This window comes from Cibotium barometz, chromosome 17, assembly GCF_041138505.1.
Source record: "Cibotium barometz isolate CiBa-2024 chromosome 17, ASM4113850v1, whole genome shotgun sequence".
Lineage (NCBI taxonomy): Eukaryota > Viridiplantae > Streptophyta > Polypodiopsida > Cyatheales > Cibotiaceae > Cibotium > Cibotium barometz.
In genome coordinates, this window is record NC_141062.1 from 32243375 (window position 1) to 32268424 (window position 25050).

A 25050-nucleotide genomic window follows, 5' to 3' on the forward strand; every position below is an offset into this window, starting at 1 on the left:
GCGGGTTTGTTAGGGGGAGAATTACCTGGCACAAGATCTATGCGATGATCTTCGGGCCTTTGGGTAGGTAATTCACCTGGCAATGCATCAACAAAACAGTCGTTGAATGCATGTGAAACCGATCCTGTCAAGTGGAAAGACTCCGTTGGACACCCACACACGTAATAGCACAACTTTAAAACCACAGTTTGAAATGGACAACTGAATACAACTTGAAATTGAAATGAAATGAAATGGAAAGATGGACACCAGCACTGGGGCCGGAACGGGCCGACCCCCCCTCCCCCTCAATATATGATATATTTATTGGGAGAATTTAACAAATACAATGCTCCATGGGTTCCAAGAACCAGATGATGTCCATGTACGTATGAAAACAATAACAAACAAATAGGCTCGAAGTCGACGTTCGAAGCAGATACTCGAAGCAGAACGACCACTAGCGAGGTCCAGTCTCTACGGTCCTGTGTTTTCACTAGACTCGGTGGAGAGCGCCTCACTGGTGTTCCGAGACCACGCACAAACAGGCGCTCTTGTACTAACGCCTGGCTCTCCCGATCTCAGCACCTTTGGACCGAGGTTCTCCAATAGAGCTTGGACTACCCGGCATCGAACGGGTGATGGCCGTATAGGGAGTCGGGAATCCTTTTCAGATTTAACACAAAATACTTTTACTTAAATCTGAAATTCACTTACTTGTGGATGGCAGATAGAGGACCAATACCCGTGGTATTTGTGTAGAAGATGTAGCCACCCAGGAGATGTGAAGTCCTCTTGTAGTCGCCAGTGGAGAAGACGTGCAACCTTGTTGAGATGGCACAGCCGTCTCGTAGAGAACTTAGCGCAGCCACCAAGATAAGTACAACCGCAAAGACCACAGCCGCCTGCTGTGAGAGGAGGAGTACTCTCTTGCAAGGGAGAAGATGCCTGGCTGCAGCGTGGAGGAACCGGCTGATTTGAAGAGGCAGCCGCCTGTAGATAGTGGGCAGTCCTGTTGGAAGACAAGCGCTGCACGTAAGGTTTGCAGCCGCCAGTAGATGGTGGGCAGCCGCTTATAGATGGTGGGAAGCCTTACTGAAGACAGGTGCAGCACGTGAGCACACAGGCGCCTACAAGAGCAGCACCATCTGGCGGCAGCCTGCTGAGGATATAACGCAGCCTGCTGGGATTATAACGCAGCCTGCTAAGAAAGGAGACGACTGGCTGTAGAAGTGCACACAGCCGCCTGTATGAAGAGGCAGGCGCAGCAGTTCTTGAAGTGGAGGAGGAGGCGCACCCAAAGTGGCTACTGTAGACAGGCGCAGCTTGATGTGCAGCCGCCTGAGAGCATTAGCGCAGTCTTCAGCAGAGATGGAGCGCAGCAGTACCAAAAGTGATGTAGGCGCACCAAATTCGTGTACGTGCGCAGCCTGAAGAGATGGTCGCCGGTTGTCTTACATAAGAAGGTGGAAGCGGATCGCCGGGTTGTTCTACGCTGGAGGTAAAAGCTTTTTTTTATAAAAAATAAGGTGGAGTTAACACATGGTACTTGGCTGGCTCCCCACGATTGCATGTGGGTGGCCAGTTCCAAGGTGGGTTGGGTAGGTGCCCATGCACCCACCCCCACACACACTTAAGTGGGGCTCCCCACCTTGGCCCCTAAGTGGGTGCCCAAAGGGGGTGCCCACTTTTAAGTGAATGTGAACATTTAACCTTATAAAACAAAGGGTTAGAATATAAAATATTAAAACAACATGTGCAATATAGTTACTACTTGTTCACATGCACAAAAACTCGTCAGAAGACAGAGCAGACTTCACGACTCACTGGCAGGCGTCCCCGCTCAGTAAGTAACACGTCAAGCAGGCAAACACAAAAATACATGTCATGCGAAAACAGTTTCAAACATGCAAAACATGCATGCATGTGCAAATAGTAACATGGACATATCTCCCGTTCATGGAACAAGTACAAAATACTTGTCGGCACAAAAATGGCACGACGTAAAACATAAAAACCTGGTCTTCCTATGGAGTGACAGTCCCATAGGTAAGACACAGTTCCAGGCACGAGTCTCCCTATGGAGTGACAGTCCCATAGGCAAAACATGGCACGAATACTGGCTCTTCCATGGCGTGACAGTCCCATGGGTCGAACACAGTCCAGGTCATACACGGGTGGCACCAGTCTGGCTCCCGTCCGTACGACACCATCCTGCTAACACACGGGTGGCACCAGTCTGGCTCCTGTCCATGTCAGCAAAATACTGGCCTCTTCACATGAGACACCATCCTGGCCTCAAGTGAACGAGACGCAAAATCTGGAGATGGACCAAATGGTCGGCCAATTGGTGACAGCATGAGTCATAGCATCCACATTTTGATGACTTGGTACAATGCTATCACGAACAAAAACCAAGTACGCAGAAAGACTCTTTTTCATTGCTTTATTAATTTGGATGTGAGATACAAGTGGGATGGAATCCCCTTCTTTGCCAGCATCAATGAAATGCATGCGGCCTTTATGCATAAAAGAAATCATATTGGTCTTGTACTCTTTGCGGGGCTCAAGCCTATGATGTCATGGCTTGCCCAACAATACATCACATCCATTTAGTGGAGCAACTAAGAAATGTTGCTCCGGGGTCAAGCCGAATTTGTTCTTCTTTGGACCTTGATCTTTAGATAAGGTATTTTCAGCTCTACCTCCCTTGTGGGTCTCCCGGAAGTTCTTTTTAGGTGGCTGTCCACCTTTTTGCAGATTTGGGACACCCTTGTCTTTCCCCTTTGAACCGCCTTGATCCTGCTTAATTTTGAGCACCAATTGCTCCGTAGCAAGAGCAGAAGCTGTGAGCTGTTGCAAAGTATGTTTCCAGTGCAATTCAATGCCCGAATGATAAGCTGGTTGCAATCCGGAGCGACACACTTTCATTATCTCTTTGCTCAAGTCTATCCCACTTTTGAGTGAGAGTTTGCTCTGCATTTGGTGGCAAAAACTGAGCATAGAATCTGTCCTTAAACTCCTTCCAGGTGCAAATGGGGTCCTGGGTGATCTTTTCGGTGATCCACCAATGAGCAGCGGTCCCTTTCAAAAACATGCTAGCATGGCGTACTTTAGACTTCTCAGTGAAGTCCTCATCACTAAAAGCAATGTCGAACTGTGCCACAAATGCTAACACTTTGGAAGCATCATGCTCTCCATGAAAAACATCAAACTTAACAAACTTGTCACCTGCTTTAAATTGCTTGAGCTTTCTGGCATGAGGCTCGGTCTTCTCTTTTTCTTTTCCCCTTATCCAGTGGGGCAGCCCTATCTGTATGGGCTCCATGGGCCATCATGGAAGTTTCATGAAGCACGGTGGCATGTGCTCCACGAACTTGAGAATCAGATGCATGTGACTTTCCTGCATAAGGCAATGTCTCTCCATGAGACAACTCAGAAGGCAAAACTCTTCTAATAGCAGACCTGTCACCCCTACCATGGAATACATGTCTTGAATGCATGTGACTTTCATGCCCTCCATGAGCACTAGCATACATATACCTGTCAGGCTTTGTGTCTTGTGGAGAAGATGCATGACGAGAGGTGACTGTCACCTCTTCCTTTTGCATAAAAGACCTCAACCTTTGAGATGCGGGATCTCCATGCTTCAAGCGAGGTGGATTTCTGAATTTCAGCTCTCCGTCGTCCCCCTCTTTGATGTCACCTTTGCGGAGGAAGTAGGCAAGTGCCAACTCCCTTGGCTTCTTGCCCACTTCCCGCCCTCCCCCCTTCCCGCCCACGCGTCCCCCCCCCCCCCCCCGCCTGGTTGCGCCCCCCGCCCCAGCGCTGTAGCGCCCACCCCCTGCTCCTCTCCATCGCGCCCCCCTCCCTTCTTCAGCGCTCCGCCAGTCTCCGCCCTCTCACCCTTTCGCGTTGCTTCCGCCCCCCCCCCCCCCCCCCCCCCCGCCCCCGGCCCCCCGGGGGTTTTTCTCTTTGCCGCCGCCTTACCCCCCCCCCCTCTCCTTCTTTCTATTTTTTTTCCCGTCCCCTGGGGTTTTTTTTGCCTTCCGCCTTCCCCCTCCACCATTTGTGTGCAGCTCGGCTCTTGCAGGACTATCCGCATTCGCTCCGCCTTCGACATAGCTTCAGACTCTGATGGAGGCTCCTCCCGCCCCACCTCAGAGGGACTCTTCCGCAGCCCCCTCGCCCGCCCCTGAGGATACCCCCATCAGGCTTTCTCTTTCGCCAGAAGAGGAAGCAAGCCTCGTCGCAGAGGTGGAACGCCTCCAACCACATTCCACCATATGCCGTATAGTCGGCACTCGCCCCAGCAGAGGGGAGATCCGAGATCTTCTTCAGGCCCGCCTTCTTGCAGATGTGGGCAAGATCCTGGATGTTCAGCTACTGGGTCGTGGACACTACCAGATTGAGTTCGAGACAGCCCAGAGTGTGGCCCAGGTCCTAGCCATGAGTCCCCTTGACATCAGGAGCGCTCGGGCATTCTTCAGACCTTGGCAGCATGGCCTTGACCCAGCAGCGGCCGAGCAAGGAGAGCGCCTTTTCCATTTTACAGTTTGCTTCCCCGGACTCCGCCGTGAGTACCTTCCGCTCCTTTCTAGGCTAGGAGCATTGGTGGGCTCGGTGCTTGAGACTGGCCCCATAGCAGCTTCAGTGGTGGCTAGAGCAACTGGGGCTACCTTCAGTCAGAGTTTTGGTTCCTGACATCTCCTCCCTTCCGAAGGTCATTCAGCTACCTAGGATAGGGGGGGGGGATGGATTGATCAGAGAGTGGAGTTTCCGGGGCTCCCGAACCAGTGCTTTATCTGCAGGCAGGTCGGCCACATGGCCAAGGCCTGCCCTCGCAGGAGACCCCGACCTTCACCGCAGCAGCAGGCCCCCGATGGCCCGCCCACACAGATGCGGCTCGACAGGCAGCCTCCGGGACACCTGCTCAGCCCACAGAGACCTCGAAGTGGCAGCCTGGACAGGGGCGCCGTCGAGGGAGACAGCCACAGCAACACGCCCAGAGACCGATGCAGCAGCAGCCACAGTCTCAGCATCACTGGGTTCCCGTGAGGAACAGCTTTGCTCCCCTCCAGGAGGAGACCCTAGCGCCGACTGAGGACCAGGAGATGCCATCACCCCCTCCTTCACCCCCACCCCCCCCTCCACCGTCCCCCCCTCCCGCCTCGCTTCCACCTTCGCCTCCTCCCGTTCCCGCTCCGGTTTTGGCAGCGGCTCCTTCTCCCCCCCCTCCTCCCCCCCCCCCCCCCCCCCCCCCCCCCCCCCGCTCACCTCATCTCCCCGGGAGGCCCTGGCAGTTCCCTGGCGCTCACCTGCAGTCCGATGGACACTGAGCACCGACCTTGCTCGAGCACCGCAGAGGAGACCTACCATGCCGATTCGGGCTTCACGGATATCCTCTATTCGCAGTCGGCTGAGTCGTCTCGACACTAGACAGCGCTCGGAGGCTTTTGATTACTCCGTCACACGGCTTTTTGGAGCGGAGGGCCCCCATGAGCCAGCACCCATCAGAGTTCATGTAGTGATACCTCCGGCCCAAGGGGAGGAGGCACTTGATTCAGCGGTGGCCTTCTCATTCCCTTTCTGTGGCCCTAGCGACCGGGAGTGGACTCTGGATCGCGCTCTTAGCATTTTGAAGACTCAGGCAGTTGAGTTTTCTCACCATGTGAGCGATCTAGAGGTGACAGACGTGATAGGCCGACTATGGGAGTTGGCTCATTTTTTCTTTGATACCGGGAGTGTGGATGCCTCCGGGATTCGACATCTGGTGGTTCGCATAGTGGCAAACTTAGCACGCGACCCTAGATATGTATGCATACACGAGGTTGCTCTATCTGAGCGGGAGGCAGTCGCCATGGGACACACCACTTGCGCCTGATCCGAGATTCTTGCAGCACACTAGGTGGGCAGATTCGTAGCCGCTCGGATGGGGACTATTCTCCATCCAAGCCGCTTGCGAAGACAGCCTCCACCTCAGCAAGTCATCCATGAGGATCATCTCATGGAATGTACAGGGCCTTGGCGGCGCACACTATATACGTTATCGTGGTTGCTTGAGGCAGGAGCTTCAGAGATGCCTGGTTGGAGGCAGTATCGATATTCTAATGATGCAGGAGCACCATTTGGGTGAGAGCAGGATCCGGAGATACGGTTCGGTCATGCCTGGTAGATGGGACACCTTTTGGTCTGCAGGGTTTGGCCCCTTCGGTGGGCAGGGAGGAGTATGTATGGTCATTGCGGATGTATGGCGGCAAGCCATTGTGGATCGCGGGATCATTGTGCCTGGTAGAGCACAGTATGTCATTCTGAGGATGCATGATGAGCTCTTTGGCGTGCTCAATGTCTATGCGCCCAACCATGCTAGTGCCAGAGCAGAGTTCTGGACCCAGGTTACGGATACATTGCCAGAGGCCGCACATTGGTGTGTCGGGGGAGACTTCAACATGTTTGAGGACCCGGCCGATAGGGTGGGAGGCAGTCATGTTACAGTGCACGGCACGGAGCTTGCAGCGTGGGAGCGATTTTGCATGACACTGAGGATCACTGATGCATGGCAGCATGAGGCTTTCTCCCGCTCTCAGGACAGTCTTAGTTTCTCTCGGTCGGATCGCCGGCAGGGAGGGACTAATCTATCACGGTTGATCGCTTCTATGTGGGCGACAGGTTAGGGGAGCGAGGGGGCTCCGTCGGCATTCTCGCTGGCACCTCTTTTTCAGACCATGCGCCAATTATTTTGACACTTGAGGAGAGGACACGGGAGACCAGCTTGCAGTTGAGGATCCCAGAGAGGGTACTTACAGATCCTAGTCGCGCTGAGGACATTGAGAGGATTTGGCATGACAGCCAGAGCTCAGACCAAGATGCAGCAGGCCAGTGTGCCCAGGGACTCATCGAGCTCAGCTCTTTTTTGCACGCTGCAGCCTTGACACGGCTGGGAGAGACTCGCGAACGGAAGCGTCGGTTGAGACGTAGCCTTGCTTCGCTTCAGCGCCTTCAGGAGCAGCAGCCTACATGTGAGTGGGTGGCGTCCCAGCTGAGCCAGGCACGCCAGGAGGTCAGAGAGGCAGAGGAGCAGAGACATGAGTTCTACTATTGTCGCCAAGCCTCCCAGTGGACGCAGCTGGGTGATAGAGTGACTGGGGAGTTTTTTGAGATTATTGGACCCCGCCATGCTCGAGCAGGAGTCCGCCAGCTCAGGAGGCAGGACGAATCGGTAGCCACTGAGCTCGGGGAGATCAGAGCCATTGCCACTGAGTTCTATAGAGACCTGCTTTCAGCAGAGCCAGCCACTGAGGCTCGGGATGCTTGTTTCTGAGGCCTTGAGGGTCCTTCCGCGCCATAGTTGCCCTGGGGAGGACAGATTTGCCTCGAGTTCCCTGCGAGCTTGGGAGTTGCTGAGACCGAGACTCTCTCAGAGACCTCCTCCTTGTGATGAGGAGCAGGCCAGACAGCCGCTCATCTGGAGCCCAGCGGTACGCACAGAGCAGGGTCATATGCTGGGTTCTCGGCCTCGTCTAGCCTGGGGACCATTGGCGGCAGGCCCAGCACGTAGTTTTGGAGACTGGCAGGCCTTTTGCAGTCTCCCAGAGGAGATCCAGGTGGAGAGGCTGAGTCACTTCAGAGGGGGGCTGATTATGAGGGATGACATTCAGGAGGCACTCACAGAGGAGTGGTTCACGCCTCTCGAGCCAGTGGCCCCACGGTGGAGCTGAAAATGGATCTTGCACATGTGACACCACATAGAGGCCGGAATGGGCCGACCCCCCCCCCCCCTTGGAGTACTTTATTACCCAAGGAGAATAATATCATGTACAAGCTTTGAGGGCCTTACTCTCCCCACGGGAGATGCCAGATTTTCCATATACAAATGCCATAACACAGCCCAACACAAGGCAACTGAGCCGAAACATAGACTGTAGAAATGCCGAGCCAACAACATGATCCATATACCTCCGTGTGGGTACTGATTCTTCTCCAAAAAACACGGGGCTTCATGCAATAGAGCTAGTACAGCAAGTACAACTCTCCATTCAGCCGGTACAGTAGGTACAATGGCTGGTACAGTCGGTACAGTGGCTCGTACAGCAAGTACAGTGGCTGGTACAGTTGGTACAGTGGTTGATACAGCAAGTACAAATGTTGGTACAGCATGTACAGTGACTAGTATAGCAAGTATAGTGGGTGGTACAGCAAGTACAGAAGCTGGTACAGCCGGTACAATGGGTGGTACAAGTACAAAAATTGGTACAACCGGTACAAGGACTGGTACAACAAGTATAATGGCTAGAAATCATAATAAATGATTAAATACCCTTGCCTTCAGTATTTCTTCGCGATGGAAGCGTCCAAAACAGTCCCCAACAGCCGGTATTCTTCATGGGCAGCCTTCAAGAGAGAGAGAAAGAGAGTAGCCATCATTAGGGCAGCCTGTAACGGTGGTAGAGGCTGGTGTGCAGCAAGAGAGCCTCCATTAATGAAGAGAGAGGGCTCCAATTTATAGATTTGGGCCTCCCATAAGCTAAAATGAGAAGAGAAGGCTACAATGACAAGTGGAGAGCCACACAATAGCTAAAGTGACAAGTGTGAGGCCACTAGTCTCACTTTGATCCACTTTCGAAAACAAGTGTTAGGCCACTTGTCTCACTTTGGTCCACTTTCTTGCCACATGTCGCAATCTAAGAGATGGGTCCTTCCATAAACTTTATCTCTAAAAATATCCCAACTGGTAGACATTCTGTCATAGGCACTTTGCCAACTCTTGGTATCTGCTCAATTCCAAATGTAATGACGCGAACAGAATTTCCATCGAAGTCGGGCCAAAAATAGCAACTCTCCTAATTTTTAGGAGTGTGGTCCTTTGTATCCTAGGATAATCCCCCATTCCCAAAGCTTGTACTTTCCAAATATTTAGACATCCTGGAGTCCACCAGACTCCTTTCATACTGGGAAATGTCCAGGCTGGTGACATCCTGATACCAATGTGACTTGCGGCGGGTGCCCGGGGGACTAGGGCCTTTGACACACTTGTTGATACCATCAAAGCATATTAAAACATTTAAACATAGCCACAGCCTTAACACATATTCATCATCACTTTGCATAAAACATAAAAGCTGGACAAAACATCCACAAATGCTAAAAATGGATCTTGCACATGTGACACCACATAGAGGCCCGAATGGGCCGACCCCCCCCTTGGAGTATTTTATTACCCAAGGAGAATAATATCATGTACAAGCTTTGAGGGCCTTACTCTCCCCACGGGAGATGCCAGATTATCCATATACAATGCCATAACACAGCCCAACACAAGGCAACTGAGCCGAAACATAGGCTGTAGAAATGCCGAGCCAACAACATAATTCATATACCTCCGTGTGGGTACTGATTCTTCTCCAAAAACCACGGGTCTTTATGCAATAGAGTTGGTACAACATGTACAACTCTCCATTCAGCCGGTACAGTAGGTACAATGGCTGGTACAGTAGGTACAGTAGCTGGTACAGCAAGTGCAAATGGTGGTACAGTAGATACAACAAGTACAAATGTTGGTACAGCATGTACAATGACTAGTACAGCCGGTACAATGGTTGGTACAGTAAGTACAGAAGCTGGTACAGCGGGTACAAGGACTGGTACAACAAGTATAATGGCTAGAAATCATAATAAATGATTAAATACCCTTGCCTTCACTATTTCTTCGCGGTGGAAGCCTCCAAAACAATCCCCAACAGCCGGTATTCTTCATGGGCAGCCTTCAAGAGAGAGAGAAAGAGAGTGGGCAGCCTGTAACGGTGGTAGAGGCTAGTGTGCAGCAAGAGAGCTTCCATTAATGAAGAGAGAGGGCTCCAATTTATAGATTTGGGCCTCCCATGAGCTAAAATGGCAAGAGAAGGCTACAATGACAAGTGGAGAGCCACACAATAGCTGAAGTGACAAGTGTGAGGCCACTTGTCTCGCTTTGATCCACTTTCTAACAAGTGTCAGGCCACTTGTCTCACATTGGTCCACTTTTTTGCCACATGTCCCAATCTAAGAGATGGGTCCTTCCATAAACTTTATCTCTAAAAATATCCCAACTGGTAGACATTCTGTCATAGGCACTTTGCCAATTCTTGGTATCTGCTCAATTTCAGATGTAATGACGCGAACTGAATTTCCATCGGAGTCGGGCCAAAAATAGCAACTCTCCTAAATTTTAGGAGTGTGGTCCTTTGTATTCTAGGATAATCCCCCATTCCCAAAGCTTGTACTTTCCAAATATTTAGACATCCTGGAGTCCACCAGACTCCTTTCATACTGGGAACTGTCCATGCTGGTGACAACCTCTCAGAGGATGCCTTCATCCAAAAACCCCAATACGTGCTCAGACATATGCCACATGCAATGAGGATAGCTTTTTCCTGGCAAAACAATCCTCCTCTTCATGGTTAGTTTTTCCACATAAGTTACAAAACTTTTTAGGAAACTCTTTCTTTGAAATGATCCTTTGAAGGATGCCTTTCCTCCATGTTTCTTATAGTCCCTTGGTTAAATTAAGCTTCCTCCTTGTAACAGTGACCTTGCCTCTGCGTTTGATCTTCTTTTCCTCTTCAAGTAGAGAAGCCTCTACATCAATTAGTGTTGAAGAGGATAGGTTCATAAGTGTGGTAACAATGTTATCATACTCATCTTATGTTAGGCTCTTTAGAAGCACTGCAGTAACCTCATCATCTTCAATGTGTTTGTTAATTCTTGCAAGTTGAATTAAAATGCTCTTCATATAGTTTAGGTCAGTGGGAAGAGAATCTCCCACATTCATTTTCAATTCAAAGAAATTTATAAGAAGAGAGATTTTGGAGTTTTTGGCTTGTGCCCCAAACAATACATCAAGGGTTTCACAAGCTTCATTTGAGGTGTCCTTCCGATCGCTGTGATGGATCAAATTATCACTTAAACTTAAGGTTATAATGGCAAGTGCTTTTTTATCTTTGGCTAGCCATGTAGCTTCTACATCCCTTATACTTGGTTTCTTGTCTTTGCCATTTGCAACATTCCGCAATCCTGTCTTCATTAAAGTAAATTTACTTTTAGTTTGCCATGTGTGGAAATTTTGACCTTCAAACTTATCGACCTTCATTAAATAAGCCATTTAGGGAAGGCCTTACCTTTGGGATGAATACCCAAAAGCAATGTCTAGTCCCTCTACAAATTTATGGCAAAACAAAAAAACTAGAATTCACCTTCTCCATACATATGCATGTTACTCCTTAAAAATTTACTTAAACCCATAGCCCTTGCATAAGCATAGTAGTGTGACTTCTTTTCTATCTTTGTAATCTTCTTTTTAATGTAATTCCTGTTAGATGACTCACTTGAGCTTGGCATTTTGAGGATGCAATGAAAGAACAATGTGAATGAGCTACCAAATTAAACAGCAAATGCAATGTGAGCTAATAGGAGATTGTAACAACTCCCTAATGGCATGAATGACCCACCAATGTCCCCAATGAGATGAGATTAGGCTATGTTTAGCCTTGATTAGTGATGGTTAAACCTCTGTTATAAACCAAAAAACAAAGCCACTTTGGAGGATCCAAATGATGGATTGGAGGGAGCTGAAATGCTTCTAGGGCATCGAGAAGCCATGAGCTAACCTTGGTTTGAGCCCATTAAACAAGACATTAAGCAATTGCATCATGGATTAAAGTGATTTTCACCAAAACTTCTCCCTGAATGTGCAGAGCATTTGGTGATGTTTTTTCTGAAATATCACCACACAAGCTTGTTCTCCGTATGCCAAGACACCCCGGGCTAGCTTGAATTAGAAAAAAACATATTGTAGCCTCCAATTTTAGGGTTTTCCCTAAATCTGCAAGATGCTAACGCAGAGCTTTCCGCCGGCAATGCGCCACATTTTTCATCAATTCCTTTGGTCTGCTTGCGCGCCTCTAAGTCAAGAACAAGATGAGACAAGTGATGTCTCCAATGGTGGTGTGTAGAAGGAGTGATCAAGCCTCCACTAAAAGTCGGTATGGCAGAGAGAGGAAAAATGGCAAAAACTTGATTAAGCTAATGATGTGATTAATTATGTGAATGATATGACTGATGCAAGTAAGATTCATGATCCTAATGGCTCTGATACCAATTGATAACATCATGAAGGCTCATAGTGATCAAGGAGCAACATGATTAAGCATAATGATGAGCTTAAGCTAGAGAGATTAAAACATGGATTAATTTAATCACAAGAATGATTGGCATAATCATGCACTAATTGTATTAACCAGTTTGCCTCTTAAATAGACTTGAAGTGTACATTGATTCATCAAGAAAACCCATGGGCATGATCTGAGGAAGCATCTCCTACACCTTCTCCTAAACCTCCTCCATAAAGCCTAGAATCTCTCCACCTCTCCATAACTCAAGGGCTTTAACATTTCACTCATCCTACTGGTGCATTTACATGGATAAAACAATTTTGAACCTTAGCCCCCTGTCCCCTAATGGCATACATAGTTGTCAGGTACGATACCGTACGGAAAAATACCGTATGATATTAAAAAATTTCTTATCGTATGATAAAATATGGTGTTTTAAAAAAATACGTATAAACTTGGGTATTTCCAATTCGAGATATGGAGTATCTTAAAAAGGAGGGAAGCATCATAGTACAGAGGAAGCTCAAATAGCCATAGACAAGCAAAAACAAGACCATTACCCCCCAAAAAAAAATAGTTCTTTTTGGGAAAAAAAAATCTGGAAAAATCTATACAAGTCCATACCATACGGTATTCTGTACGATATGGTGTTGTACGCCGTACGGAAACAACTATGATCGTATATAGGATGTTTTGATGTATTTAATCCAACATGCTTATGCTCTCTTGTGAGAGCACTCTTTCTTGTGGCAGTTGTTCTTGCCACAATGCTTGCAAGGCTTCTTTGCAAAGCAAGCTTTGTCAGTGTGGTTATTTCTGCCACCAATGGAACACTTTTAACCTTTGACTGTCTTCTTCGTGAAGGAGTTGTCTCCTCCTACTACCTTGTTCTTGTGTTTCTTCTCTTCTTTCTTGAAGGAGTTAATGACTCCTAGGGTGAGGGTAGGAAGATTTTTAAGTGTGGTAATGAGGTTTCCATAGAATTCATCTGGCATTTACTTGGTAAGTCCTGCTACGGCCACATCTTCTTCCACATTTTCTTTAAGAGCAACAAGCTGGTTCATTAGGGACTACATCATATTGAGCGTTGAAGCTCTCATGAGGTTGCATGATGAGTCTATTGAACTCTATCGGTAGTGATACTTTAGAGTTTTTGCCCTGGGCTCCGAAAAGCTTGTCAAGCTTTTCATAGGCTTCCTTGGAAGTCGGGAGGTCAATCACATGCTATATAAAGTTATCACAAAGTCCGAGGGCTATAAAGCCAAAGGCTCTTTGATCACTGATCTTCCAAGCCCTTTGAGGTTCTCCCTCAGCTTCTAGCATTTTGTCCTCCCCCAAAGGCCAGAGGACTTCATGCATCAAGCTGAATTTCAGCTTGGTTTGCCAAGTATGAAAGTTGTTCCCATCTAATTTTTCAATAAAAAGATGGGAAGCCATGATGAGAGGTTTTAGGGGATCTTAGCTCTTATAATGATTTGAGCTAGTGTCTTGCCCTTTTACAACATTAAGCACAGTGAAAGAGATGTATGTATGGAAGGATGATGAACATAAAAAAAGATTTACAGAGATTCTCTTAGAAAGAAAAAGAGGAGGGAACTAAAAGTGGAAGCGGCGGCACCACCGATAGACTGGGCGAAGCTGGGCACTCCACAAGCGGAGGTGGCAGAACTGGGCGGAGATGCAAAATCGAAAAAATTGAGTTGGCCAATCTCTAATTGGATGCCTTGCGAGCTGTTTTGTGTAGGCGGTTTGGTGGAGCACAGCTAGGAAGAGGTGGCAAGGGAGGCGGAGATGGTTGACTGCTCAGCGCTAAGTAGCTAGTTAGCCTAAGCAAGGCAAGCTTAGGCTTTGCTTAGCCTAGCTTTAGCTTGTGCAATGCAGGGCTAAGGCTTACACAAAAATATGGGTGTTAAATACTAACAGTGATTAATGTGGGAATAAACAAGTGCTAGGTGGTTGAGTAAACTAGCACTAAAGGTAGACCTTAAATAAAGCAGTTCCAATGTGTCTGAACAATTGCTAGTATGTATTAGTCTCTTGTGTGGAAACAACCTCTTAAAAGGCATATGTGGTGGCATCATATTGTGGAATCATATTTAGCATATGCATGGAGGCGGTTCACTTGACACTTCTGTCACATCTCCTAACCCATAGCTAGTGTTACTGCTTGAACTTGCATCATAAGGCCCACTAGCCCTTAACTCATTCTCAGGCCCAACTTCTGCCATGTCACTGGCATGTCCAGCATCTAATTCACATCCAATTGGCTGTTGTTCAACTCATCAAAGACTACAGCTCTGTTGGTGTAAAACTATCTAATAGATGGATTGTAGCACCTATAGACCTTGCTTTCTGTTGAGTATCCTATGAAGATACACTTCTCTGCTTTAGGGTCTCACTTTCTCCTCACATCATCTGGGATGTGTACATAACAAATACAGCCAAAAACTTTCCAATGTGCAATGTCTGGCTTATTCCCACTATATGCCTGCTATGGGGTCACATTATGCACTGCACTTGTAGGTGTCCTGTTCATGATGTATACTGCTATAGCACATTCTTCAACTCAATAAAACAATGTCATACTGTTCTCATTCATCATGGCTCTACCAATCTTAGCTATGTACCTATTTCTTTTTTCAGCCACCCCATTCTGCTTAGGTGTGTACCTGCATATGACTTGCCTTGTGAAAACTTGCTTCCTGAGGTATCCCTTGCCTCTTGAGCTTTGTTGGCCCTAGTACTGGCCACTTTGTTGACCCTGTCCTTGTCCACCTTGACTACTATTTTGCTGATTTGACCAGCCAGTTTGCTGCTGGTTATACCTTCCAAAACCTCTGCCTCTTTGGCCTCCTCTAGACCTGCCACCTCTTCCTCTATTGCCCATAGCAAAAGCTTGTTCTCCATATGCTTTGGGCTGACTATTCTCTATCAACCTCATCTCCTCACGTTCACATGTAGCACTATATATAAGCATACGCCTTCAACCTGGTGGCATAAGATGAAGTCCATGAAGCAGAAGCATCCTTAGCAGTAGAACATGCAGCCACCACTATCATAGATAATCTTTCTCTAAAAGAGGAAGATTATGATTGGGCTTTCTAAAAGCCAATATGTATGGGTCATGGGTACTCTGCTCCGGTGGTCCCCCAAAAAGAAATATTGTGTGTGTGTCAGTCTTTCCTTCTATGTGTGTGTTCCATCTTTGTAATAAGCCTTGAATCTTAAAAAAGGCTCCATTTTTTTCTGCATACGCTGTTTAGATCTAGGGGGGGGGGGGGATGATTGTCTTGATAGACTTATATAAGCTATCGTTTGTGGTCAAACTCTTATATCAGGTCTGACATGAGAGTTCGGGTGTTGGTGCCATTGTGTCTCCGTTGAGCACATGGTGTAGTTTAGAGTCCAAACCATGATGACTATTGAAGAATTTCAAGCATCTCCACCTTCCTCCGAATGGGGGTTTGTTAGGATTCAGGGCTCAGCGTGTGTGAACACCCTCTTAAGATATGAAACCCTCTATTCAGAAGATAGGATAAGTGTACCACGTGTCATTAGTCTGTGTGTGTGTATGTGTGTGCATGCACGCTTTCTATAAGTCAAAAGATAAGGCTACCAGCCTACAAAAGTATGTACTTATGAAGGGTTTTAATCATCAATCAAAAACCATCATTGAGTTGTGCAAATATTTTTCTCTTGAGCTTTGACATCACTCTCTTTCTCTACAGTCGCCAGCTTTCTATCTCCCTCTCTCTCTCTCTCTCTCTCTCATGTATCTGCCTCACTCACTTCCTGCACAGTCCGTGACCACCATGTACTGCGAACAGGATAGCGCTATGCTTGTTGTCATGGTTGTCAAAACTTTGCCTTGGCAAGGTTCCGACCCTATTCTCACATTTTTCTTGGAGGAGCCATTGTGAACCCCATTGAGATGTTAGCCACGGCCCACACCTTTCCAACACTATTGACAGCAAAGCTCGTTGTTGGCAAATCATGAAAAGCCACATTGCCGCATCACATTACGCTTGTCCTTGGGAAAATGATCTTCCACCTAGTCGTCCATGAAGAGTTGTAAGCAGCACCATTAAGCACTCCTATGCAATTGCCATTACGATGTGCCTTCAACCAACTCTTCCTCTTGTTGTAACCTTGTGCATTATTAACTTAATTTTATGTTGCTGAACGGGCCATGGACCGAGGAGGATCTCATGGCATCCTAGCTATTACAACTTACTCCCGCTATATTCCGATGGTGTTTTAATAAACAATGGCAACGAAACAGCCATGTAGACTCATGACAATAGCTATTACAACTTACTCCCACTGTCTTCCAATGGTGCTGATTTAATAAACAATGGCCAGGCAACAGCCATGTAGAATCATGACTAACAAATTTATGTAGCTTATCAGCCTTATGCACCTGGACCAAGACTATCTACATCTTTTTAAAAGAAAGATTAAAAAAGACCCAACCTTTCCAAGCCGCTCTATCTCCCGACCAAGATTAGAGCAAGTGTTTCTGTTACCGACTCACCTCCAATCCAAGATCATTGGTAAACATGGATTGACATAAATATATGGAACTTGAGCTTTCCATAGCCCATATTGACCAAAATGATCGAGACTTTACAATCATTTCCATCAAGCATTGGATTGAGTTAACACCAATCCTTCGATAAAAGATGGCACCCTTTGTCCTCTCCTTAAAACCTTGACTTTAAACAAGTGGGTGATTGCTGAAGATGGTCATAAGGTCCATGTGAAAAGCTTGGATCTCTAGAATTCATCTCTCCTCGTGTGTAAGAATTTATTTATCTTGCGCACAATGTCTTCTTGTTTATGTACAGATGAGTCCATGCTGTTACATGTCCTTATGTATGGGATTCCCCTAAGGGCGGATGAGTAATCAGAGAATCTAGAGGACCAAGACAGTGCTCAAGGAGGCCAATGTGAAGAGGGAACGCCTACATGACGCCCAATAGTGCCTTGGGTGAAAGAGGTCCCATCTCAAAGCCAATTCTTCTCATTTCTGTAAGGACGAATCCATCCTGTTACATGTCATTATGTACAGGATTCCCTAAAAGAAGATGTGTAATTAAGGAATTTAGAAGGCCATGCCAGTGGTGGCCAATGTGAAGAGGAAAGGCCTAGGGCACTAATTTGGCGCCTTGGGCACCTTCCCTCTTCACATTGAGTGACCACCTTGACCTGGTCCTCTAGATTCCTCTGCCTAGCGAGCACCCAATTGACTTTCATCTTCACATTGGCCACCTTGAGCACTAGCCTGGCCCTGTACATTGAGCAGTTCCTAATTGTGCATCCCTTCCCCGTAAATGCAGGACATGTAGTACCATTTGCTATGCCAGATGAAGCTAAAACCAAAAAATTATTGGCTTAAAAACAAAGCACTAATTCAATACAGCTATCTAGAGTTGGGCTATAAATGGGCATCATCAGCTCACAAACCGCTGGAACAATACCTGTGGAATGGGGAGAACTGCAATGAGATCCAGCCAAAAATCTCTCAATAAGTAGCGCTTTGCAATCAACTTAGGATCAACAACAAGCACTCCTCTGCCAAACACTCGAGATGATGGGGCCACATAAGCAGTTCGAAACTGGAGAGCCATATGAAAAAGGTAAAAGGTATCTGTTATGGTACGGAGAACTGTTACCACCACTTCCAATGGCCTCTGTATTTTTATGCAGTTGTCATTACTCATAGCAGGTAAGAACAGGAATAGAGGATCCAGAAACAAGGCCACTAAGCATGAGACCAGAAACACTTTGTTCCATTGCTGCACAAAATTGCTGTTCGGATCCAATACTATCTTTTTAGTGGCCTTGTGGTCCTCTGCAAAGACCTTGGACACCCCCGTCCGTAGTGATTTCCCGATGCTTCGGAGGCCTTCGGATCCCCTTCTCACGGAGTCTGATAATGAGTAGGTCCTTTCAGAAGCGAATCCATTCTGTAGCTGATTGTACGCAGTTGTTGTCTCATGGTCTGTGCGCAGGCCATCTCTATACCTGGTGACGAAACCAAAATGCAACCACAATGATTAATCCCGATTACAGCAGCTTCAAAACAAGCATTATGCACACAGAAAAATATCCAGTATCCTACCAGCAGCTTCAGAAAGGCCAAGCATGGTTGGTGCCTAGGTGCATAACAATCACCATTAGAAAAGTGTTTCAACCTTACTAATCCCATCAGCCAACTACCCCCTCAAAACATTTTTTTTTTTTTACTTACCTGAATGGCCAGAAATCATCACTCATGAGCCTGATGCATTGTACAATCGGAAACCTGTTCAGCCTTCTTGCCCACATTGATCCCTCTTTACATTGTCAGAGTCAAAAGAAACCCTCAATTGTCAGTCTTTTCCTTTGACAGTCAAGTCCATCAAGAAGTCGCCACAGCAACCCTCCCCCCCCCCCCCAAAAAAAAGGGTGGTATGATAATGATGATGGCAAAGAACTCCATCGGAAGAGAAATGACAAGCTGTGCCATCATCACCCTCAAGCCAGCCAAACTGAGAGGGAATCTCGTCTTATCAGACTTCTTCTAGAAAACGAGTTCTTTGCAAAAATAAGCAAGGACTGCTCAGCATTTTGTACAGTAGCAACTCCAAATAATTTTGGCTCTGCTTCTTAGGGAAGAAATCAACCAGCCCACTCAAGCCCATTCACTTGATGAGCATACACAAAGGATTTTCAAAGTAGTCAGCCAGTCCCCCCATCAACACCACAAATTTGTCTCAGCCAACCACCACTACCCTCTTACAATAGAGTCAACTACCAGGGTTATTCACAGATTACAGAAAGGCAAGGGGCTACAAAAGACTACAATTGTGATTATATATTCGCCCTTTAAAGTGATAACTAAGAACAAAAATTTCATTTCTGCTTTGTGGACCTCTGCAAAGCATTTAACATTGCCCGACGAGAAAGGCTGTGATTAGCAAGCTGAGACAGTTAAGGTGGAGATTAAAGCTGTATGGACCACAATAGCCCCATATGAGCAGCTAGTCCAGTTCGCACATGAACAAGAACTATCATCAACAACACTATTAGAGTGAGCCAATGGTGCCCACTTTCTCCCACGCCCTTTGGTCTGTACATAGCTGAGCTTGCCGACATGGTTGACAGATTACAAGAACAGGGCTCTACCTCACAGAGAATGGTCTAGATATTCTTTTACAAAACTGACCTTGTACTAACATTCTTTTTCCAATATGGGGGACAACAAAAAATGTCCTTAAAAGGAGGATGACATCATGGAGATGGTGAAAGCTTCCACTTGGGAAAGGTTGTTTGAGGCCCAAAATTCCAATGAAACGCGCAGTAGCATCCGAATCAGCAAGAACATATGCATCATTAGCACGGCTAGAGAGACAATTCTTTCAGTCAACCTTTCATCAAGTGCAGACAAAACCCTCCTCTTTGACTCACTCGTTAGACTAGCAGCCATAATCACTAGAAACAAGAAACGGCAACAGAAACATTCGAGGAATGGAGACAGGGAAACGAGTTTTTAGGGGGGGAAATGGCTGTTTCCTGTGACAATATCACTTGGGAAACGAGAAACGGCCATGGAAACGGATGGGGTCCTCAAACGGAGAAACGCGTTTCAAGGGACTGAAACAGCCGTTTCCTGTGACTATGCTAGCAGCAATGTAATGTGGAAGCCGACTCTCTTAGTCAAATGGCAATGGTAAATGAATAAGTTTCACTCAATTTCACGATAAATTCTTAATTTCCATTAAGGATGGATGTGAGCATGATGCCCTCTGCCATGAGGTTTGGAAGGCAATTACAAAAGGATCCCCATTAGTAGAAGTAGCAAATGATTATCTAGAGAGTGCAAAGGCTAGCAAAGGTTCGAAGATTAAAAGCCAAGAATCTAAGGTTTTCACATTCTTCGTGCAGGGAGGAGGTTGGAGGACTCTCCGCTACGGATACTCAAGAGTGGATTCTAGACAGTGGTGCTTCCAGGCACACGACTCCTTCCTGCATGGATTTACAGGATCTCTGCAGGTATTCTAGTCACATTCTTACTGGGGATACATCCACTATCCCGGTTCATAGTGAGGGCAGGTTGGAGATAGTTCCCGATGGCAGAGGGGGGAAGCATTCCTCCCAGGTGTTGTATGTTCCATCACTTGGTTTTCATCTGTTGTCAGTGCATCAGGTTTGCAAGACTGGCATATGGGTGGAGTTGTTCTACATGTACCACGGATTTCCAAAAATCTATTTTCAGTATACAAAGCTTCTCAGAAGGGACTTGGTGTGTACTTTGATGATGAGGTCATCGAAGTAATCGACAAGAAGACTCTCTCGATTGTTGCCAATGGCGTCTCTACAAGATCACCAATTTTTCTTCCCAAATCCCTCACACTAATTCCCATATTCATCAGCTTTTCACCCCCTTGTTGGTTTTGGTTTCTGAGGCAAATACTTCTCTGTGGCATTCTCGCTTCGGTCATGTACCCATTCCTGCCTTACAGAAGTTCCATTCTAAGCAGGTTGTCAATGGACTACCTCAACTCAGGTCTCTCTCACACACCCGCTCATCTTGCATGATGGGCAAGCATCATCGCGATGCATTTCCAGAGGAGGCCACTCATCGAGCAACCCGAAGACTGGAGCTTATACATGCAGATTTTGCAGGACCTATGGAGGTTGAGTCTCTTGGAGGGGCTCGATATTTTCTTCTTCTTGTGGATGATTTCAATCGCAAAGTCTGGCTATGTTTTCTGGCTCGCAAGTCAGATGCTTTCGGCAATTTCAGGACTTGGATTGCGATGGTGGAAAATCAGTCTGGGGGTAGAGTTTCATTCCTCCGGACTAATAATGGTGGCGAGTTTGTACCATTTGATGACTTCCTTGCTTCGAAGGGCATTCACCGACAGACTATTGTTCCTTACACTCCTCAGCATAATGGAGTTGTGGAACGAAAGAACCGGACTATCAAAGAGATGGTCCGTGCTTTGTTGCATCATACAGGTCTCCCTCCTGCTTTCTGGGGTGAAGCTGTGGCTACCTCACTTTATCTCATTAACCACTCTCACAAAAGCAATTGAGGGGATGACTCCGAAGGAGGCTTTTACAGGACACAAGCATTCTATTTCTCATCTTCGTGTTTTCGGTTGTGTTGCTTATGTGCTCATTAACCACTCTCTCACAAGAGCGGTTGAGGGGATGACTCTGAAGGAGGCTTTTACACGACACAAGCATTCTGTTTCTCATCTTCGTGTTTTCGGTTGTGTTGCTTATGTGCATGTCCCAGATAAGAAAAGGACCACACTCACACCAAAGTCAGAGGATGATCTTCACAGGGTACAGTCTGAGATCCAAAGGGTACCGCTTTTGGGATCCGAAGGTTTGATGACATCATCATTTCCCGTGATGCTTGGTTTGATGAGAGTAGATTTCTCTCCACCTGATGCATCTTATCCGTTCCCGACAGATGCTAGTGATCCTATACCTCTTCCACGTCCAGCTCCTCCTCCTCCTCCCCCTGCTGCAACCCCAATACCAACTACTAACTTACAAAGATAAATTGTATAACTTCTTGGGTGGACCAATTTCATCATACCGACCCAGATTTTCAATGATGAATCTTTACGGTGTTACATCAACTTCTGCAGCTCCCAGTCCCTCTACGAGTCTTGCTTTGACTCTCCGGGATTACCCTCACCAGTGCTTACTTCATCACCACTTCCAACAGCATCAAATGAGTCCTCTACTGCAGCTAGATCTTCTTCTTCACGCTTTGAGAGGAAGGCTGGCCTACCTCGGTGGGTTCAACAACTCTTTAGAGATTCTCGTCTCACTGATGCAGAGCTCCATAACCAGATCTCTATCACCACCCCTGGACCTCGCCGTTCATCTCGGGCTTCCACATCTCATCACACAGTGAATTATACTCTCATGAGTTCTCTCCAGGAGATCGATGAGCCTAAGAGTCCAGAGGAGGCTCTTTCACAGCCACAATGGCAGCAAGCCATGAAAGCAGAGATGGCCTCCATTGAGAGGAATAACACTTGGTCTTTGGTACCACGGCCTTTACATCGTCGTGTTATTGGTGTGAAATGGATTTTTGAAGTCAATTTTCATGTAGATGGTACTTTGGACAAGTACAAAGCCCGCCTTGTTGCTCGAGGATATGCTCAGAAGGCAGGTGAAGACTTTGATGAGACATTTTCTCCTACAACCAGGTATACCACCATCAAGATTGTTTTGGCTCTAGCCGCACACTTCAGATGGCCCGTGTTCCAGATGAATGTCAAATCTGCTTTTCTGAATGGAGATTTAGAGGAGGAAGTTTATGTTGAGCAGCCTCCTAGTTTTGTGATTCAGGGACAAGACACCCATGTGTATCTTCTGCAGAAGGCTCTTTATGGTCTCAAACAGGCACCCCATGCCTAGTATCAGAAGATTGATGCCATCTTGTCATCTCTTGTCTTTGAGAAGGCATACGCTGACAGCAATCTCTATGTGCTTCTTTCTAATGGAGATATTTGTGTCATAGTTTTTTATGTCGATGACCTCATTCTTTCTGACTCAAATACTGGGTTGGTCACACAAGTTCAATCCAAGCTTTCAGAGACATTTGAGATGACTAATCTTGGCCTTCTACATTATTTTCTTGGGCTGGAGCCTGGAGGTTTGCCAGAAAGATAATTGTATCTTCATTTCTTAGAAGAAGTATGTGAAGAAGCTGCTCACTTTATGGGTTGTTAGATTGTACACATCTCTTGTCCCATGGATCCCAATGCCAAGTTATCCAAGGAGGATGATACACCCTTGGTGGATTCCACAAAGTACCAGCAGATTGTTGGCTCATTGCTTTACCTTGCCAACACTCGTCCAGTCTCCTATGCTATGAGTGTCCTCAACCAGTTCTCATCAGCCGCTCAAAGGTCTCATTGGTAGGCAACTTTGAGAGTTCTTCGTTATCTTCGAGGTACTTCAAATTATGGCATCACCTACTCCAGTGGTGCTGATTTGGTTGGCTTCACAGATTCTGATTGGGTAGGCTGCATTGATACTCAGAGGTTTGCATCTGGATATTGCTTCATGCTTGGTACTAGCTTGGTTTCTTGGAAGTCTAAAAAGTAGAGGACTGTTTCTGCTTCTTCCACCAAGGCTGAGTATAAATCCTACCTTCTCTCCTCCACTGAGGCACTTTGGATTCATCAGATTCTGGAGCATTTGTGTTGTACCGACACTTCCCCAGTTACTATCTTCTCGGATTCTTAGAGTGCTATTGCTCTAGCTCAGAATCATGTGATACGGGGACGATCGAAGCATTTTGAAGTGCATTATCAATTTGTACGTGACTGGATCGAGTTGGGACTTCTTCGGCTAGCCTATTGTTCTACCAAGGACAATGTGGCTGATCTCTTCACCAAACCACTTCCGAGAGCTGCTATGGAGGTGTTACTTCAGCGTGTTGATATTGGACCACCCCTCTGGCGCTGAAGAGGAGGTGTTGGTGTTAGATATCATCCCCTACTTGCTGGCTTCCTATTTGGTGTCCTATTTTAGCCTCTAGGGCTGACCATGTTAGTCAGAGGGGCTGGTCACCCCTCACTCATATTTTACCCATATTTATTCCCCATTTATTGTCCTGGCTATTTTCCCAATCGTGGAGGTCTTTTGCTCCAGTCGGCTGCCTGCATGTAGTAGTATATATAGCCGGCATGCCTCCCTCATATTTCATTGCTTAGCATTGCTTGCCTAGCTTGTCTAGCTGGAGTCCCTCACTTACGAGATTCTCCCCTCTTGCTCGGGACATGTATTCCTTTTGGTGATGATATTGAGAGCAGGTTCTCACCTGTGTTTCCTCTCCCGACACCGGCAGAGACTACAACAGAGGATCAGGACCATACTAGCACGGCATGGGAGATGTCCAGTCAGAGTACTCACCATGGAGGACATTGAGGATATCCGCCATCGACCGATGAGAGACATCTTTGGATAGTGATGTATATGATGCTTACCTTTGTTGCTGGAGTTTTCCTTCCCAGATGTTATCCATTAGGAGCTCCTAGTACCTTACTTTTCCTCATAGTTGTTGTTTCAGTTTCAGTTAGTTGTTTAGTTGTTTTAGCTTTTCTTACACAACCATTGTATCAGATCCAATTTTTGTCTCATAGGTCATTTTGGCCTTTTGAGGACGTTAATATATCATTTCATTTCATTTCTCTCTCTCTCTCTCTCTTGTGTTTCCACTTTCCCTTCCTCCGCTTCACATTCTATCATGGTATCAGAGCGCCGGTGATTTTCAGCGTTGGATGCTCCCTCCTCTACCACTTCAGTTCTGCGTTTTTCTGCCCATGGATAGATCTGCGTTTTGTTCATGCGTTGAAGCTTGCGTTTCTTCAAGGGCTGATTGATCCCCATCCAATGGGCTGCAGTTTCCTCTCTTCAGGACGTCAGTTTGCAACTTCTTGGCAGCCTGACAAGGATGTTTTTCTGGACAGCATTGTCCTTCTTGGTGGCACCTTCCAGGGGTTTCTCAAGCGTTTTTTTTTTTCAGGACTGGACAGCAACATAGCTGTCCCAAGCAGGCTGCGTTTTTTGGCCTGTTTGGGCTTGCTTTCCCAGCCCTGATCTTGGAGTTCTATGGGCTCCCTTTTGCCTGCCCTTTCTGGTTATCTTGTGCCATCCCTACCACCCCCGGATTGTTCTCTGTAGCAGTTCTTGATCTGAGGCTTCAACGTTTCCATATTCAGCCTATTCTACAGCCCCTTTTACCTCTACGTTTTCAGATTTGCAGGCATGGTTGCTGCGTTTTTCTGAACCATTCTTGCTGGTAGCTCTACCTTCACTTGGGCTTCATCTGTTGGACCCGAAAATACCTTCTCTTCAGTATTTTTTTCCTCATAGGAGGTGTGGACATTGGTTGACTTGAATT

At 46.8% G+C, this 25050-nt stretch overlaps 1 protein-coding gene across 1 annotated transcript in view; it reads right to left on the reverse strand.

The window, feature by feature from the left end:
• LOC147629891 (protein CNGC15b-like) overlaps window positions 1-25050 on the reverse strand; it is a 118791-nt gene that overhangs the window by 59688 nt on the left and 34053 nt on the right. The window contains exon 2 of the mRNA XM_086811402.1: window positions 17606-18152. Coding sequence (XP_086667528.1) covers window positions 17606-18152 — 547 coding nt within the window. The remainder of the gene's footprint in view (window positions 1-17605; window positions 18153-25050) is intronic.